We start from the raw sequence: 16,563 nt of genomic DNA, 5'->3' as shown, positions 1-16,563 counted from the left end.
AGTCTTAGATATTTAAGAACCCCCCCCGCCCCCCAGTTTGTAACAAAATTATAAGGAAAACCTACTAAGGCCCTTTTTAAATAGTATATTATCTTATTATACTCTTTATCCTGCTTAAGTATCTTTTTTTATATCTTATCTTTTTTTATATAGCTTATATAGTAGCTCTCTAGCTAGTTAAAGAGTAATAACTAAAAGGAACTTTCCTATTTTAAGCTATAAATAATAGACTTAAAGATATAATATTACTAGTTAATAATATAGTTAAAGAAAATTGAAGAGCTATATTCTCTAGAAAGCTTCTTAGTTATTATTCTTTTCTAATAGCTTCACTAGCTTAGCTTAATTAATATTAGATAAAAAATTCTTACTTATCTAATCTAAAAATTGTTAGATAAGCTATTAATTTCCAGTTAATTAGCAAGATCTATAAGTTTTATATAACTATAATTAAAAATATTAGAAAATCTAATTGAATAGGTAGGCAAAGTTTTTAGTAGATCTTGATAGTAATTAATATATGATTAGATAGGTAGATAACAGGGTCTTTTTAAGTTTTAAGATATTTAGTAAATAATACTATCTAATATATAGCTAACTAATATACTAGTTTAGTTGTTATTCTTAAGATTTACCAATATCAAAGCCATGATAATCTTAAATATTTAGTAATAAAACTTTATAAAGTAATTAATATATTACTATTACTTAGCTAGTTACTCCTAGCTAAACTAGTATTAGATAATCAGTATTTGCCTAGTTACTAGTTAGTTAATAGCAATGCCAGGGCAAGATCTCTGATCCTATATAGTTTATATAGCTAATTATAAAAATAAGATAATTCTTTTGAATAGACTGGACATGCTACTAACTATAAAATATAGTTTAATTTAATTATTCTGGCCTTGTAAAGTTATACTTATTAGTAGTAGTTGGGTTACCAGTAACTAGGGATTATTATCCTGCTTAAGGGCAGCAATATTAGGCAAGAATATAATACAAGACAGGCAGTTGCAGACTAGGATAACCATAATAACATGCATGCATTGTCAGGGCCATAACTATAATATTATATATCATAATAATAGGCTTGACCTGCTATAATATATTGAAATTTATCTATTTTTTTTTTATACTTAGCTTAAGCTTATAAAATGCTAAATAAAGTACTAAGATAATCTATATAATTATAAGCTACCTAACTACCTGCTATTTATTATAGATAATATCCTAAAAATTTTGATCATTATAAAAAAAAAATTATTCTAAATACCTTATAGGAACAACAATCAGACCATACTTTATTTTATAATCTTTTTCTATTTGTTAAATCTATTGACAAGCTCTTTTATATATATCAAGGTTTTGACTTTCTATCTACCGGTTATCTATTAGACTGTATTATTTCCAAGAAAAACTAAGATATTAGAGATATTAGATTTAGTTATAGCCTTTATAAGTAGTATATAGTAATAATTTGTTTACTTTATAGTAATCAGAATTTTTAGATTATTTTTTACTATAAATCATAGATAGTCCAGGTAATTCATTTTTATATATATTATCTTGATAATTTATTTAGTATTTTACAACCCTGAGCTGAATGGCTAAAAAACTAGATTAATTTTTATATATTGTGATAGTTACAGAGGATGAGGGTTAATTAGGTATAATAGAGAATTACTATGGAATCAAGAATCACTAATAATCTGAAGCTATCTATTATATATATAACCTAACTAAGACTAATTCTTAGCTTTTCTGTCAAGGCTGGCTTTGGCTTGTACATTATATTTATAATATTAAGAGTTAGAATATTATTTTACTTTAATAGATTAATAATACAGCTAGTAATTATCAAGTTCTAAGTTTAATTCTATACCAGGACTAAATAATATAATAATTTTGGTTTTTCTCAAGGCTACTATAAGCAACACCACTTTTATATATCTTTAGTATTTAAAAGCTGTTATATTAATATATATTTAACCTATAAGCAGGTTAGTAGATATAATAATATATAAAGGTATTACTCACTTTATATAATACCTCAGCAAGTGGATCCTTATATATAATTTATAGATTCTTAGTAATAGTATTAAGCAATTTCCCCTAATCAGCCTTATCTAGCTTTTGTAGATATCTACTATATTATTTTACAATACTGCCAAGTTGTTCACAGTTCTTTTTAATTATATATTAGATACTAGATAGAGATATAAAAGAATAGTATTTCTAGATCTACTTATAGCCCTATCCAGCAGTACTATAAAGCTTGCAGATAGACTTGTTAAACCACGGGTTGGGGCGGGTTTTCAGGCCTAGCTGACCCGCCCGCGCGGGTTTTGGGGTGGGTTACCTTAACAGTAAACTGCCCATGGATATAGCAAATAATTTGAACCCAACCTAAATAACCCAAAATAACCTAGTTATATATATTATTACTATAATAAGCAGTGATCTACATAGTTAATAAAATACTATATTTAAATACTGTATTATAAACTATTTAAGTAAGAAAATATAATATAAATATAGTAATATATTTATTTAGATATCTTGGCAACCTAGCAGGTTACTCTGCCGGGCTTTAGGGCAGCCAAAAATATCCAAAACCCAATAGATAATTAGAAGGTCTAACCCAGCCCATTTCTTGGCAGGTTGGGTCAGGTTGGGTCGGGTTTCGTGGGTTGGGTTGAACAAGTCTAACTTTTTGTAAAATATATAGCTTTTTAATTAAAATCTATATTATTACAGTGACGGTCTATAAGTTTCAATACCCTCCTAATAAGGGTCTTTCTTACTGCCCTTACTTGTTATGGGTCCTTTGCCTATACAAGGACCTTAGACCTTAGTGACTCGGCCAAGGCCTGCGCTGTCCTGAAGGCGGTGAGCCACCTACAAGACTTCCTTGCAACAACAATCCTTCTTTCTCATTTCTTCTTTAGCGATTCCTTCTTGTACGTACGGCACGTCTAGATAGGAAGATCCATCTAAATACGTCCCTTAACATTACTGCCATCACTGCCTCCTTCTATAATATACTAGTAGACCTACTATTATCTTATATTTTATATACTTTACCCCCTAGACCTCTGTAAAGCTACTCCTTTTTTTTTATATACTTAAGTACTAATAGCTCTGTGCTCGGAGCTTATCCTAGTATTATATAAGTATATCTGCAAGTAGACTTGTTCAACCCAACCCACAAAACCCGACCCAACCCGACCCAACCTGCCAAGAAATGGGCTGGGTTAGACCTTCTAATTATCTATTAGGTTTTGGATATTTTTGGCTGCCCTAAAGCCCGGCAGAGTAACCTGCTAGGTTGCCAAGATATCTAAATAAATATATTACTATATTTATATTATATTTTCTTACTTAAATAGTTTATAATACAGTATTTAAATATAGTATTTTATTAACTATGTAGATCACTGCTTATTATAGTAATAATATATATAACTAGGTTATTTTGGGTTATTTAGGTTGGGTTCAAATTATTTGCTATATCCATGGGCAGTTTACTGTTAAGGTAACCCACCCCAAAACCCGCGCGGGCGGGTCAGCTAGGCCTGAAAACCCGCCCCAACCCGTGGTTTAACAAGTCTACCCTTAACAATGCCTAACAGATAACAACCATGAAAACTATACATTATAAGGGCCATTGCTTGAAGATTTAGTGTAGATCAACAATATTTGCCTGATATATGAAATATAATATCATCTCTATTATTAGAAAGCCCTAATAGAACCAGCATTTTACTGGATGCTTCAGCACTATTACAGACTGGCTTTGGTGCTTGCTGAAGATCATCACGACCTTTGAAAAATAAAAAAGTATGGTTTAAATGCTAGCCTGCCTTGTGGCAGGCAGACTCAGCAGCATATTAACTGCACTTAAGTGCCTGGTTGCTGACTCAAGGGATTCCGAGTTGGATTCTAATTACCCGGTGTCGCGACGTACTATCCCGTTGTAAGTGGACCCACATTTTGGATCCGCCAATCTGACACATCCGGTCCTAAGCCCGCCTTTTCTGATTAGTCATCTGATAAATAATTTCCAAAAACTTCAATGTTGAACCAATTTAGGTAGTGAATAGTACATGCGTGAAAATGTCATTGACAAATAATGATGGCTTCTCATTGCCGCTTGCCAAGAGACAGAAGGTGGTCGTTGATGAGGCTGCTCAAAGGAATACGTACCATGCTGGATCTAGGATTTTCTCCCCATTTCGCGTAAGTCTGAACTTAACGATATTTTCGAGGAGCGTCCAACTGTATCTGACCAACCTTGACCAGACACTTGGACTAGTTTCACCAACGTCTGTTCCCTTCACGTGTACGCGACTGGGGAAAGCCACATTTCAAATAACAACATCTGTCGGTCGTTGCTTGCATACCTATGATCTACGTCAGGGGCTCAAGCTGGTTTTTATTAGCCGCCCACAGACTCCACGCGACATTACTGCTACGTTCGCATGGCACGATATCTTATTCGCAGCATGGGGAGCTCTCGGGCCTGGAGGCTCCGGTGGAGTTTGGGTCTTCAAGCGTGGCAAGAAGATTGCATCGCTTGAAACACCCATCGAAGCCTACGCGCCTATCGAACACCTAACGGTCTTCGGTTCCTGGATAGTAGGCTGCAATGGGCAGTCGGTAAACGTTTGGAAGAATGGCTCATACGAGCATTACACGACGCTCATCCTTGCGCACTCTCGGGATAACCCGGGTCAAGCGGCCTATGCAACCCAGATTTGCAATATGCCAACTTACCTCAACAAGGTTCTCATCGGAAAGTCAGATGGGACCGTGGACATTTGGAATGTGAAAACCGGAAGGCTTGTCCATAGCATATTTGCAGCTTTCCCCAACGCCGGCCCAGTTACTGTACTTCGACCAAGCCCAGCGCTTTCAGTCATCGCCATTGCCTACAAAAATGGGTCAATATCTATCCAAAACGTTGAAACTGGCCAGTCTATATTTTCTTTCCAGCCACAGGCGCCACGAGTGCCAGCTATAACCTCTCTCACTTTTCGGAATGACGATGCTGGTGCCGGGGAAGATGGCCAGCAGTCTGGGGCTATGGCAACCGCTTGTCTAGCTAGCGGCGACATTACACTTTGGGATTTGAACCGCGGTGGTCGCGTTGTGGGTGTTCTTCGCAACGCCCATAAGGTCTCTGCGGGCGACCCAGGTTCAGGTATAAACCATATAGAGTTCTTGGATGGGCAACCAGTTATTGTATCAACAGGAAAGGACAATTCGTTGCGGACATGGATTGTGGATGAGTCTCCATTTTCACCAATTCCGAGGCCTCTTCATTCGCGAAGCGGCCATTCCGATACCATAACCACTGTCTCTTTTCTCCCATCACATTCCGACGGTTCGGAAACTACAGCAAAATGGCTATTGAGTGCGAGCAAAGACAGCAGTCTCTGGGGATTCAGTCTACGGAAGGACAGTCAAAGCACTGAGCTATCTCAAGGCTCTGTAGAACAGGGTGCCAAAAAAAAAGGTGTCGTGATCTCAGACGTGAATAATGGATCTATATCAAGCCAGCCCAATCTCAGGGCGCCGGAAGTCACTTGTATTGCATGTTCTCTCAACCGAGATGGTGGAATGGGCGTCACTGTTTCGGGTACGATCTGGTCTAACCCTAAAACTACCGACACAACTGCGTCGAACAAAACGGGCTGGGAAAGTATTGTAACAGGTCATCGTGGAGATAAATATGCCAGGACCTGGTTCTGGGGCAAAAAGAAAGCTGGACGTTGGGTGTTTGAGACTGGCGATGGAACCGATGTTAAGGTAAGATTGACCACTGGCATTCACCAATCTTAACTGACCCACATCCTCAACAGAGTGTTGCTATTTCCCAATGTGGTACGTTTGCAGTGGTTGGATCTGCAGGTGGTAGCATTCGCCTCTTCAATATGCAATCAGGTCAATACCGGCGGAGCTATCCCTGTCAGAAAACAAAATACGACTTGGGTGGTGAAGTCAGATACTCGAACAAGCAAATTCATACTCAGCATACAAAATCAGTCACTGGTCTGGCAATTGACAGTTTGAATCGGACAGTTCTCAGCTGTGGGTTGGATGGAAAAGTTAAGGTGGGACCTTTCAAATAAATATCACTCTTTTCCCTATTACTGACTGTGTACTACCCTGTTACAGTTCTGGGATTTCCAGTCTGGTTTGTTAATCAAGGAACTTGACTGGTATCCAATGACAGCAATCACGGCCCTAAGGTATAATAGTATGAGTGAGCTAGTTGCATTCAGCTGTGATGACCTTTCCATACGTGTGGTTGACATGGAAACAAAGAAAATCGTGCGTGAGCTGTGGGGATGTGCTGGACAAATAAATGATTTCATCTTCTCCAGTGACGGGCGTTGGATAATTGCTGCTTCTATGGACTCCATTATCCGAGTGTGGGACTTGCCCACTGGTCATCTGATTGATCTTTTCCGCGTATCCAGCACATGCACGTCTCTGGCCATGTCACCCACTGGTGATTTTCTAGCCACTGCACATGCAGATGGGGTGGGCATCGGCCTCTGGTCAAATAGGAGTCTATTCATCCCAGTATCTACACGGGATCTGAACGTGGATAACCTCTTGGATACCGGACTTCCTACTTCCTCTGGAGAGGGAGGTGTCGGAATTATTGAAGCAGCTTTCCAGCAGGATAATGAAGAACATGACGGTGATGGTCCAATCTCATGTACAGAACAACTCGATCGAGATATGTTGACGCTTAGTGTTGTTCCCAAGAATAAGTGGCAGACACTTGTTCACATGGATTTGATTAAGGTAACATTTTTCTCTGATTTTACTCCAGTTGTTCCAGATTTTCGTTCAAACCCAATTCTAACATCGTATTTAGGAGCGGAACATGCCAAAGGAACCACCAAAGCGTCCTGAGAAGGCTCCGTTCTTCCTCCCTGCGCCTGCTTCTGATGGTGCACCTAAGCACAATGCCAATGCAACGTTACTAGAAGAAGGAAAACTCACAGAATCATCACGTGTCGCCAAGTTACAGATCACCAAGAACCCCAATGCAGTCTCTCGATTCACATCACTGTTGCGGACGGGGTGCATTTCTGGAGACTTTGAACCTTTCTTCTTCGAGATGAAGTCTTTGAACCCGTCCAGACTGGACTTTAGACACGATCGTTAGACACCGCAAGTCAATGGCGGGCAGTCCGAACTGTCGGCTTTTGTCATGGCGCTATGCAGTTGCCTTGCTTCCAAAAAGGATTTTGAGCTCGCCAATGCATGGATGGCAGTATTTCTCAGAATACACTCGGATGTTGTTGCGGCGTGCTCTGATCAAAGTGAAGGTACGGACAGTGAGCTGAGAGAGCATCTTGATCTTTGGAAACGCGTACAACAGGCTGAGACTCAACGTCTGGCCAGTTTAGTTGGCTACTGTCGAGGCGTTGTTGGGTTCTTGAGGTCTTCCCGTTAGCGTATGCTGCATATATTCAAATGCCGATACACTATTCCTAGAAATACACCTTATTCCACTGAAACCCCGTACACTAGATATTGAGTTGAGGAGATTTACTCCTCCTGGAGTAGCTCGTATATATTGGATGTGTGCGATGGGATACGATCACCAGCGCCCTGCTCAGTAGTTCCGACATGCGAAAAAGATCGGGGTTCACGCTTTGCTGTCTCAGTACCAGTGCTGGTCGTATAGTCGGATTGCCGCCTCTGTACTAAGCACCCAAAGCAATCTGATAGCTGTACAGTAGTAAGGATACTCATGTATACCTCTGCACGGCGAGAAGCAGGGTCCATCATGATATGCAATGGGGGAAGCTTATCGAGGATTGCCCTTAGGTTCAGTACCACCACGTCCATCGGATGAAAGAGATCGAGGATTTGTTTTAAGATCCGCAAAGAATATAGGACCGCATGTATCTGCGCTGTCAGGTGGATATCCTCCCATTTGAGTTTTTTACCAATATAGCCGTGTTTGAGGAACTGCTCCAGTTTCTGGAAGTCGTTCTGAGCAAGCTCAGCATCTGCAACGAGGTATACGTCGCAGAGAGCAAAAGCTGCCCAGTAGTCTAGATTATCACTGCTCTTTTTGAAGCTGCTTTGCAAAGACTCTAGACGGGCTTTAAGCAGTTCTAACTCGGCAAATATTGATCCTTCATCTAGTAGTCTCAATTTATCTTCAGAAATTCGCCGACCGCGCCGGACGAATTCTGCTATAAAGCAATGCCTCTCATCGATAGGACGGGAGAGGTTCATGATTGAATATGCAAGTTGGCGATATTTGCGGCCTTTGGCCCACGCGCATTGTCTTGTATGATCTTCCTTGAGAACAGAAAGGTAGACATGTGGGTAACCCATATCTGTATACTCACTTCGCATTTCGTACTGCCAATATAATTCCGAGATCCTGGTATCAATGATCCCGAGGAGCTCTTTCGCCCCCTGTGCTTGCATCTGGAGATGGTCGCTTTGATATTCACTGGCGAATTGCTGATATCTGGCCATTTCCACCTCAGCGATGCCCATTTTTGTCCGCCGAAGTAGCTCTACCAAGCTAGTTTCTGGCCGGGCCTTCGATATCTGAAATGCAAGCAATAGCAAGCTACGAATTCCCAAGCGCCGAGCCACAAGTGAAGGGCGCAGCATCGTAGCTTTGATTTGAGGAAATAGTGGCTGCTCAAAGCCTGCTCGTAACTCCACCGAATCTAAGAAGACGACCGAACCATATTTTCCGAGGTCGTGGAGAAGAAGATCCGAGTCATTCGTAAGTATGCAGGCGCCCATACATCTAGCGACAGAGGCACAGTACGTGTCAGCTTCACCTGATACCATGGTCGTAACACTCGCCCAAGGTAAATCTTCAATGTCAATCGTGTGTACGGGCAAGGTATCCCTGATAGAATCGAGGATATTTGCTCTATTCCAGCGGCACTTTAGGTCTTCGAACACTGCCGAAACCATAAAGGGATTGGCAGGAATATTGCCGTACTTAGCGGGTGTAGGACGGCTGCGTAGCACATTATCAGGTTTGATAATTCTGTTATAGACGGGAGGCTTGGACATGTCGAAGCCATTTCTAGTTTCTGCACAAAACAATTCAAGTTTATTCCTTTGATTCTCAAGTCGGGCAACTCGGGTTTCGCGCTTATGTGCAGGCAATGCGCCGTCGAAATAGATGTTCTCACTGAAGCTGGTTAGTTCGAAGAGTCTCCGGCATACAATGTTTGTATATACATCTCAACGCCAAGCATCTTCAGATGCATCAAATAAAGCATGACCCCGCGGCTTACTTCGTCGCAGGTCGGCAAGGCGTCAACCATATTAGAGCTGGTCGTCAAAAACCATGATAATAGGCGTGCGTAGATATTGTAAACCAGGCTTGGCCCATCAATCACAACAGATTTTATGCACTCAAAGTCGGCATCCGCGCCGCCCTGAAGTAAGACTGCCTGGCAAAAAGGACTCAAGTGTCGCCTTACTCGCGGGATACCCATTATATGAGCGTGGTGACTGAGCTTGCTTGATTCGTTGAGGAGATTATGTAGTAAAGAGCACACGAGTTTATGTCGAAAATTGAGCGCCCCACAGTATGCACAGCTTATGGACTCGAAGTACCAACGTACCGACGCAAGTTATCAGACCCAGCAACCCAGACTATGGGTTCAGGTCCACTAACTACGGTTTTCTACTACATCTAGTGGTTTTCCGAAGCTGCCAGTGAATGATTTCATTCAGATGGAAGAATAACCCAGATTTGATGGCACTGATAACTTTACACGGTGGACCAACATACCTACTTTTACGTGTGAAACAGTGTCAGTGCTAATCAATCTTCTTTCGTGCATCACTGTTCAACATTCTAGCAAGAGGCTCATTCGTACTGTACGCCTATACAGGGTATATAGTATATGCCTGGGTGGCCAGCTCTATGCTCTCTGTGATTGTATTGGATTTAAAGTTTCTTTACAGTTCAGCTCCACGAGGGTCGAGTCAGCAAACCGCTATCGACATCACAATCATTCTAACCAAATTCTCATAAGTTGGACTCAGCCACCTACTCGCAAATTTTCTTATGAGACAGCAGCCATCGACGGGTCCTGCTGATTCGGCTAGCGGAACCAAGTACAGTTTTTGCACGGTTGCACAGATGCCGAGCGCTATCAACACTGCCGCGTCGACGGAAGTTAAGCGACACAGGGGTAATTTTGAATCGTTGTTTGCTTTCTTTTTTTTGCTTTCTCCGATAAATATTATCGGCATTGACCACGATAGAGCTGGATAGGACCAAACGCGAATAATCCACGGGTTATACATTTAGCTCTGATCAATTGGATAAATGATCATTCGCCAAAGCCATTGAGCAACTCTTTCACAGCCGCAAGTTCATTCTCCTCATAGTCGCGCAGGTGCGGCGCAAGGGAGTACTGCCTTGTAAGGATAGCTGAAAGCTTTTCTCTTGCTAAAGCTTGGAGGCGCCTGAAAGATTCTTGCCCATGTTCGAGGTACCCCGATGTTGCTTCTGGAGTCTTCTCGACTAATATACGCGAAGTGGCCTAGGAGACATATTAGTCTAATCCTCGAAGAGAATACCCTGGGCAGAAAGTAGGAGCCATCCACATACCAAGGCTAAGCCATAAAAGCCTCTTAAGTAGTCTTCACAGAGTTCAATACTCCTGCAGAAATGTTGGATTGAATATCGTATCTGTCGACCTATGCCCTCGTTATCCAACGAATTGGCGTATACGTAAAGAATTTCGCCCAAGCGAGCGTGAACCTAAAAGTATCAACAACTATTTCAGACGCAATGTGGTTACGAGACACACATTCCACGCATGGGGTACAATTAACAAAGCCTCCTCAAGACTAAATATTGCCTGTGGGCTCAATCCTTGCGATTGGTACAGTTCTGCAAGCTCACACCAAGCTTCAGCATCTGTGGGCGTGGCCTCAAGGAGCTTTACTAGGCTAGATATGGCATCTGCGTACCGAGATAGCGAGCGAAGGAGAGCGATTCGACGCTTTAGTATCGGCTATTCACCATGGTAAGTACTTTATCTACAACTGGCGAATACAGACAAACCAGGTTGACGGGGTTTTGAGACAGAATATCGTCGTAAGTTTTGAGACACCGCTCTAGGCTTGGTTGGTCTTGTGCGACCGCCTCATCGTAGAGACTCCGTAGCGCTGAGACTCTCTCGTTGGAAAGACCGAAACGATGCACTAGACGTTCAAGACACGCTAAAGCAGATTTGTCGTCTGCAGATTGTATGCATGCAAAGAAGAGCTTCTCCAGAGAATCGAAATCGCTCGGGGATTCCTGATGCAGGATCGGAGGCCGTTGGCCGAGAATGGCAGGGGCTTGCTGTGCACGATGGAGGGCTGCTTTGAGACTGGACCTGTGACTGCCAGTAAATTGAAAATCAGCCATTGACATTGCTGGCGGTGTTGTTCTCGATATCGACTATGGAGATACAGCAGATAGAAAGAAACTGATCAAACAAGTATGGATGAAAGAAATAAGTTAATTACTGTCTTATTGTCCCGTGACTTTCACCTCCGCAATCTGACGTACTTTCCGATTGTACTCCGCACTGATCTCAACTGACCGAAGACTACATGTACATAATACTGGTTTCCTGGCGTTCTTCGCTAGCTTTTGGTCAAGTGTGAGTATTCATCAATCAAGTTAACTAGAGCTGATGGCTTCTGACGAACCTCTATAGGATCTCGGACCCAATGACATTACCCTCGCTTTTTGATGCAAGTTACAGTGGTCAAGCGACTACCTGCTCGAAGTAGTCTGACCAGCAATCTCGCCCAAAATGTAAGTAACTTGCTTTCGGTTAGCACTGGTTGAATCTTATTCCCGACTCTGATTAGGTTCGAGAAGTCGTTGTACGACCTGATAAAAGGTCTGAGGAATCACAAGGGTTCTGAGGAAGACTATATTCAAAACAGCCTCCGGGAATGTAGAGCAGAGATTCGATCTCAGGATATGGGTGAGCCTATTTCTTACGGTGTCTATGTACACGTCTTCTCTTAGCTAAACATATCCCAGACAAAAAGGCCACGGCCCTTTTGAAGCTAGCATATTTGGAAATGTTCGGTTATGATATGTCCTGGGCATCATTCAATGTTCTAGAGGTCATGTCATCATCCAAGTTTCTCCAGAAAAGAGTTGGTTATCTTGGGGCTTTACAGAGCTTCAGGCCCGAGACAGAAGTGCTGATGCTTGCTACCAACCTACTCAAAAAGGTCAGCATATGGCTTCCAATTATACCTGTGCTACTAACAAATATGCTCGCAGGATATGGTTTGCTCAAACCTACAAATAATCTCCCTTCCGTTGAACACCCTCCCAAATATCATAACCCCATCTCTTGCCATGTCGTTGCTTCCCGACGTCTTATCTAGGATTTCCCACTCCAGTCCTTCAATTCGAAAGAAGGCAGTAGTATGCTTGTACCGCCTGGCCTTGGTTTATCCCGAGGCTTTAAGGCTAGCATGGCCTAGGCTGAAGGACCGTTTGATGGATGAAACGGAAGACAGCAGTGTCACTACAGCTGTACTCAATGTCGTATGCGAGCTTGGATGGCGGAGGCCTCATGATTTCCTCCCACTTGCGCCAAGGTTCTTTGAGCTTTTGGTGGAAGGGGGTAACAATTGGATGTCAATCAAAATCATAAAACTTGTGAGTTTGTTTTATGGACACTTGGCATTTGGTAATGCTAACTTCCCTAGTTTGCAACATTGACTCCTCTGGAGCCTCGGCTTGTGCGGAAACTCATCCGGCCGCTTATCAATATAGTCCAGACGACCACCGCCATGTCATTGCTCTACGAATGCATTAATGGAATCATTCAAGGTGGCATTTTAGAGGGAGAAGGGGCGCTTGAAGACTCGCATGAGATTGCAGATCTTTGCGTGTCAAAGCTCCGAGGCATGGTTGTTACAGATTTCGATCCCAACCGTGAGTGTTCCCTATTATTATCCCTATGCTGTGCTAACGGATACCAGTCAAGTACGTAGCACTGCTCGCATTTAGCAGGATTGTAGTATCCCACCCTCATCTGATTTCGATGCATCAGGACGTCATAATGAATTGTCTAGAGGATGCGGATATCTCGATCCGGTTGCAGGCTTTAGAGCTGGCGGCTCGAATGGTTACAGGAGACACACTACAACCTGTTGTCGAACGCCTTATTGGTCAGCTCGAGGAACCTCAACATACTTTTCCCAAGGGGGATGCCTCAGATGCCGGAGATGTAGCGGTGTTGGCAAATCACGTCGGTCGTAGGGAGCTGGGAAAACATCCTGCCTATTTTCCTATCTCTGACGAGTATCGGGTTGAAATCCTGCACCGCGTCTTAGACATCTGTTCTCATGACAACTATTCAAGGCTAACAGATTTTGAATGGTACGTCAGTGTATTAATTCGACTGGTGAAACATCTTCCCACAAGAGTTGAAGAACATACGGTGAGCCAAGGGTTTGAAAGTAGCTCCAGGGACGATGCAGCAAGCAGAATTGGATTGGAAATGCGAAATATTGCTGTTCGTGTCAAGAATGTCCGGATGGAAGCGACAAGAGCAGCTGAATTCCTGCTACTCGTTGACAACAGGCAGTCAGTGTTTGCAAATGTTTCTCTTGCATATAATGGTGTACTCGGCCCTCTAGCTTGGGTCGTTGGCGAATACGCCGAATATCTCTCGTCCCCTGGTCCGATGCTTCAGTCACTCATCGATGTGTCTACCACGTCATTGTCTGGAAGAGCCCTTGTTCTTTTCGTTCAGGCTGTCCCAAAAGTCCTAGCTCGCATAGTTCATGATTATATGGGAACATGGGACGTGAGACAGAGAAGTGAAGTTTCCCTGTTCCTGGCGCGGATCGTGGAGTTTTACGAAGGCCTCGCGACTCATCCGGATCTAGAAGTACAGGAAAGGGCTATTGAATTTCTGGAGATCATGCGCTTGGCTGCTGATGTGATGCAGACGAGCACGCAGCAGGCTCAAGTGCCATACTTGCTGTCATCGATTATTCCAAGTCTGTTCTACGGGCTCGAGCTCAACCCGGTGGCGCCAAACGCGCAGGGAAAAGTCCCCTTACCAGATCAACTATGTTTGAATGTGCCGTTCAACGACAACGTTCGCAAGCTGTTTGAGAGTTACCAAGATGGGTTTTACGCGCAGCCCTATGACTTTTACCGCGTCGGTGTCACACAGTTGCCACATAAACAACAAGGCGGATTCAATACGATCGAAATACAGCCGAACTTCTCATATCAGGATCCAGATATCCTTGATGAAGCATTGGCTGCAAGCTTGCGGCAAAAATTAGAATGGAAACAACGCAACAGAGAGGACCCGTTTTACATCGGTGCTGATGAACGGAATGATGCAACGGCACCGACGGAGCGGCCGTTTGGTTCTGTCCACAGTGAGGCTCTGGATGTCGATTCTATCCCAATAATCGATCTCAAGATTAGTGGGCTTGGGGATGAATCTACACCCAAAGCAAGGTCATATGATTCCCAGGGCAAACTGGCTGGACAACCCAAAAAATACGAAGTTATTGCCGATGAAGTACTTGATCTCGAAGAAACGGCTGATTTCAGTTCTCCTGACGAGCCCGTCAAGGCGAAGAGGGCATTACTGCAAGTCGACTCTAGCGGCCTTAAGGACTTAACTCTGGGGGATGACGGTCTCGCCCACGCCAATGGGGTTCCCGGGAAGTCCGAGGATGATGCAGAGATGGCTACAGCAATGAAGGAAATCGAGAAAATCAGGCTAAAAATGCAACGAGCGTCCGAGCGTGTAGAACTCGAAGGTGCCCCTTCTGACGGGATGGTTGTGAAAAAACGAAGAAAGCCGAAAAAAACCAGCCACAACAAAACTCGAAAAGGTTATTCCTTACAGGGGGAAAATAGCCAGTCAGAACACGGCAAGAGCTCTTCAACCGTGCATAAGAGGACAAGGAAAAGAAAAGGCGATGCCGAAAGATTAGGCTAAAGATTAAGCTGATTGATTAGTTCTATTGAGAAGACAAATATACACAGAGTTTACTTTCAAGATATGCCATTTTTAATCGATGCCTTCCTTGTACTCAGCTGGGCTTCAGAGGTTCAAGGGTCCGACCCGCCTCTGTTCACGTAGGGCTCAGTCATAGTGACGGCTGGATATTTGCCGGTCTTTCGGAGAGTAGCATTTATTTCACCCCTAACAAGGCATAGAGGTGCAAATGCATAAATAATTTTATAAGCCAGCTGTTGCTTCGCAGAGCCAGTCTGAGAGAAAGGAGCATCTACGCCAGCAGTCGGTTGAAAACAGACGCGATTGCGGACCACAATTGTGGAACGATCCTCAGCAACTCAAATACAAGTCCACCGCAGACAACAAAGGCAAGAAGAACTATGAGTGTTTTAGCGTATTGTACCAGTTGCCTAGGATTGACTGAGACATACCAACCCAACCCGTTGATAGCGAAGGCTTCGTGTTGTGTTTGGTCGTAGTCGTTTTTGGCTTTCCACGTTTAGAAGCTTCATGTTTTGCAAACTTCTCGTTAGCTCTCCTTTGCTGTGGCGTCTGAGTCTAGTAGGCTAGGTCAGCATTTCCTATATATATGTAAAGAACCGTGTAGTTGGGAAATAACTAGGTAGGAACGTACCATGGTGATAACTGCTTTGAGCTTATTGCAAATGCTTGAATACACCGGTAACAAGAGAGCTGTTAAGCGTGTTCTAATTGAGTTGGAATCTGCGTTTAGTAGTGCGCAGGAATTGACGATTCAATTGCGCCTGGGCAGGAAGTCGGAGAGGCCACGTTGGGGAAACGAACTGCTTCCGCGAAGCGCAGACACACAGACACAGGGGTAGTCTACCTTAGGGAGATAACCTTGGGAGACGCACTGAGATCCAGTCTATTGTTTCAAAATACCTCACATACCGTTGCCAACAATTGGGAAATCGCGTCGGGTAGACGGTCCAGAATGATTACTTCTAAAAGCAGTATTTCTCAACCAAGCTGCTGTCACTCATATCGACAAGCTTATCTCTCCGCCGTGGGCCTCGGACCTTTCCCCCCGACCGCGTGACGTAGATGCCTCGTAGCCTGAATGTCTCAAAGCGTACGACTTGAAGAGTGACGGGGCGATTTGGACTGTGATAAGACGCAGGATACCTTGTACTAGTATAATATGACGTTTCTGAAGGCTCGGTGGCTGATTGCGGGTCTTCAAATTTGCGCCTTACAGTAGAGTATGTTTACTAGACGACGATAGTTACGGGCCCCGCCAGTGGCCAGCAGATAGGATTTTACGGCAATAGATTAGATGAGTCCTTGAGCCGGGGGAGAATGTCGCCATATTTGCTTGGTGAGCACATTCAGGTATAGTTGTTAAGTATGTGGTTTCGCGTATCCTCGCAACTCCACGTTACAACTATGGAGGTGACTTCGACGTAGAAGCTGCGAGAACAATGCAGCAACAGCAATATGCAGTATGATGCTCGCATAATCTGCACTGCATAATTTACAGAGGCCGCAGAGGGATGCA

At 43.3% G+C, this 16,563-nt stretch overlaps 4 protein-coding genes across 4 annotated transcripts, besides 1 other annotated feature; 2 read left to right on the top strand and 2 right to left on the bottom strand.

Moving 5' to 3' along the window:
- Nucleotides 1–16,563: part of a sequence feature (contig 1.145 856..176570(1)) that runs on past the window's edge.
- ANIA_08293 (rRNA-processing protein UTP21) lies at nt 4,102–7,495 on the top strand. The gene is made up of 5 exons (XM_050611259.1): nt 4,102–4,239; nt 4,303–5,811; nt 5,865–6,116; nt 6,181–6,819; nt 6,893–7,495. The coding sequence occupies exons 1-5, from the start codon at nt 4,117–4,119 to the stop codon at nt 7,184–7,186; spliced, it is 2,817 nt and encodes a 938-aa protein (XP_050467304.1). The 5' UTR covers nt 4,102–4,116; the 3' UTR covers nt 7,187–7,495.
- On the bottom strand, nt 7,573–9,521 carry ANIA_08292 (uncharacterized protein; the record flags this gene model as incomplete). The annotated part of the gene is made up of 3 exons (XM_676469.2): nt 9,250–9,521; nt 8,496–9,199; nt 7,573–8,375 (listed from the first exon to the last, which is right to left on the bottom strand). The coding sequence occupies exons 1-3, from the start codon at nt 9,507–9,509 to the stop codon at nt 7,573–7,575; spliced, it is 1,767 nt and encodes a 588-aa protein (XP_681561.2). The 5' UTR covers nt 9,510–9,521.
- ANIA_08291 (putative AP-3 complex subunit delta) lies at nt 12,011–15,289 on the top strand (the record flags this gene model as incomplete). The annotated part of the gene is made up of 5 exons (XM_050611258.1): nt 12,011–12,014; nt 12,074–12,270; nt 12,323–12,706; nt 12,757–12,985; nt 13,033–15,289. 5 exons carry the CDS (start codon nt 12,011–12,013, stop codon nt 15,021–15,023), a joined length of 2,805 nt encoding a protein of 934 aa, XP_050467303.1. The 3' UTR covers nt 15,024–15,289.
- On the bottom strand, nt 15,015–15,756 carry ANIA_08290 (RAMP4 family protein). Its single transcript, XM_676467.2, has 3 exons — nt 15,679–15,756; nt 15,476–15,602; nt 15,015–15,422 (listed from the first exon to the last, which is right to left on the bottom strand). The coding sequence occupies exons 1-3, from the start codon at nt 15,679–15,681 to the stop codon at nt 15,316–15,318; spliced, it is 237 nt and encodes a 78-aa protein (XP_681559.1). The 5' UTR covers nt 15,682–15,756; the 3' UTR covers nt 15,015–15,315.

This window comes from Aspergillus nidulans, chromosome II, assembly GCF_000011425.1.
Source record: "Aspergillus nidulans FGSC A4 chromosome II".
Taxonomy (NCBI): Eukaryota; Fungi; Ascomycota; class Eurotiomycetes; order Eurotiales; family Aspergillaceae; genus Aspergillus; species Aspergillus nidulans.
Note: the sequence above shows the minus strand (reverse complement) of the source record. Positions and strands in the feature narration are given on the sequence as shown.

Bases quoted from the DNA above. Each gene is read 5' to 3' on its own strand.
- ANIA_08293 (XM_050611259.1), top strand. From the start codon at position 4,117: ATGTCATTGACAAATAATGATGGCTTCTCATTGCCGCTTGCCAAGAGA. The intron at 4,240-4,302 runs GTAAGTCTGAAC...AACCTTGACCAG, and splicing joins GGATTTTCTCCCCATTTCGC to ACACTTGGACTAGTTTCACC. The intron at 6,117-6,180 runs GTGGGACCTTTC...ACCCTGTTACAG, and splicing joins GGTTGGATGGAAAAGTTAAG to TTCTGGGATTTCCAGTCTGG.
- ANIA_08290 (XM_676467.2), bottom strand. The intron at 15,423-15,475 runs GTATGTCTCAGT...AAACACTCATAG, and splicing joins GCTATCAACGGGTTGGGTTG to TTCTTCTTGCCTTTGTTGTC.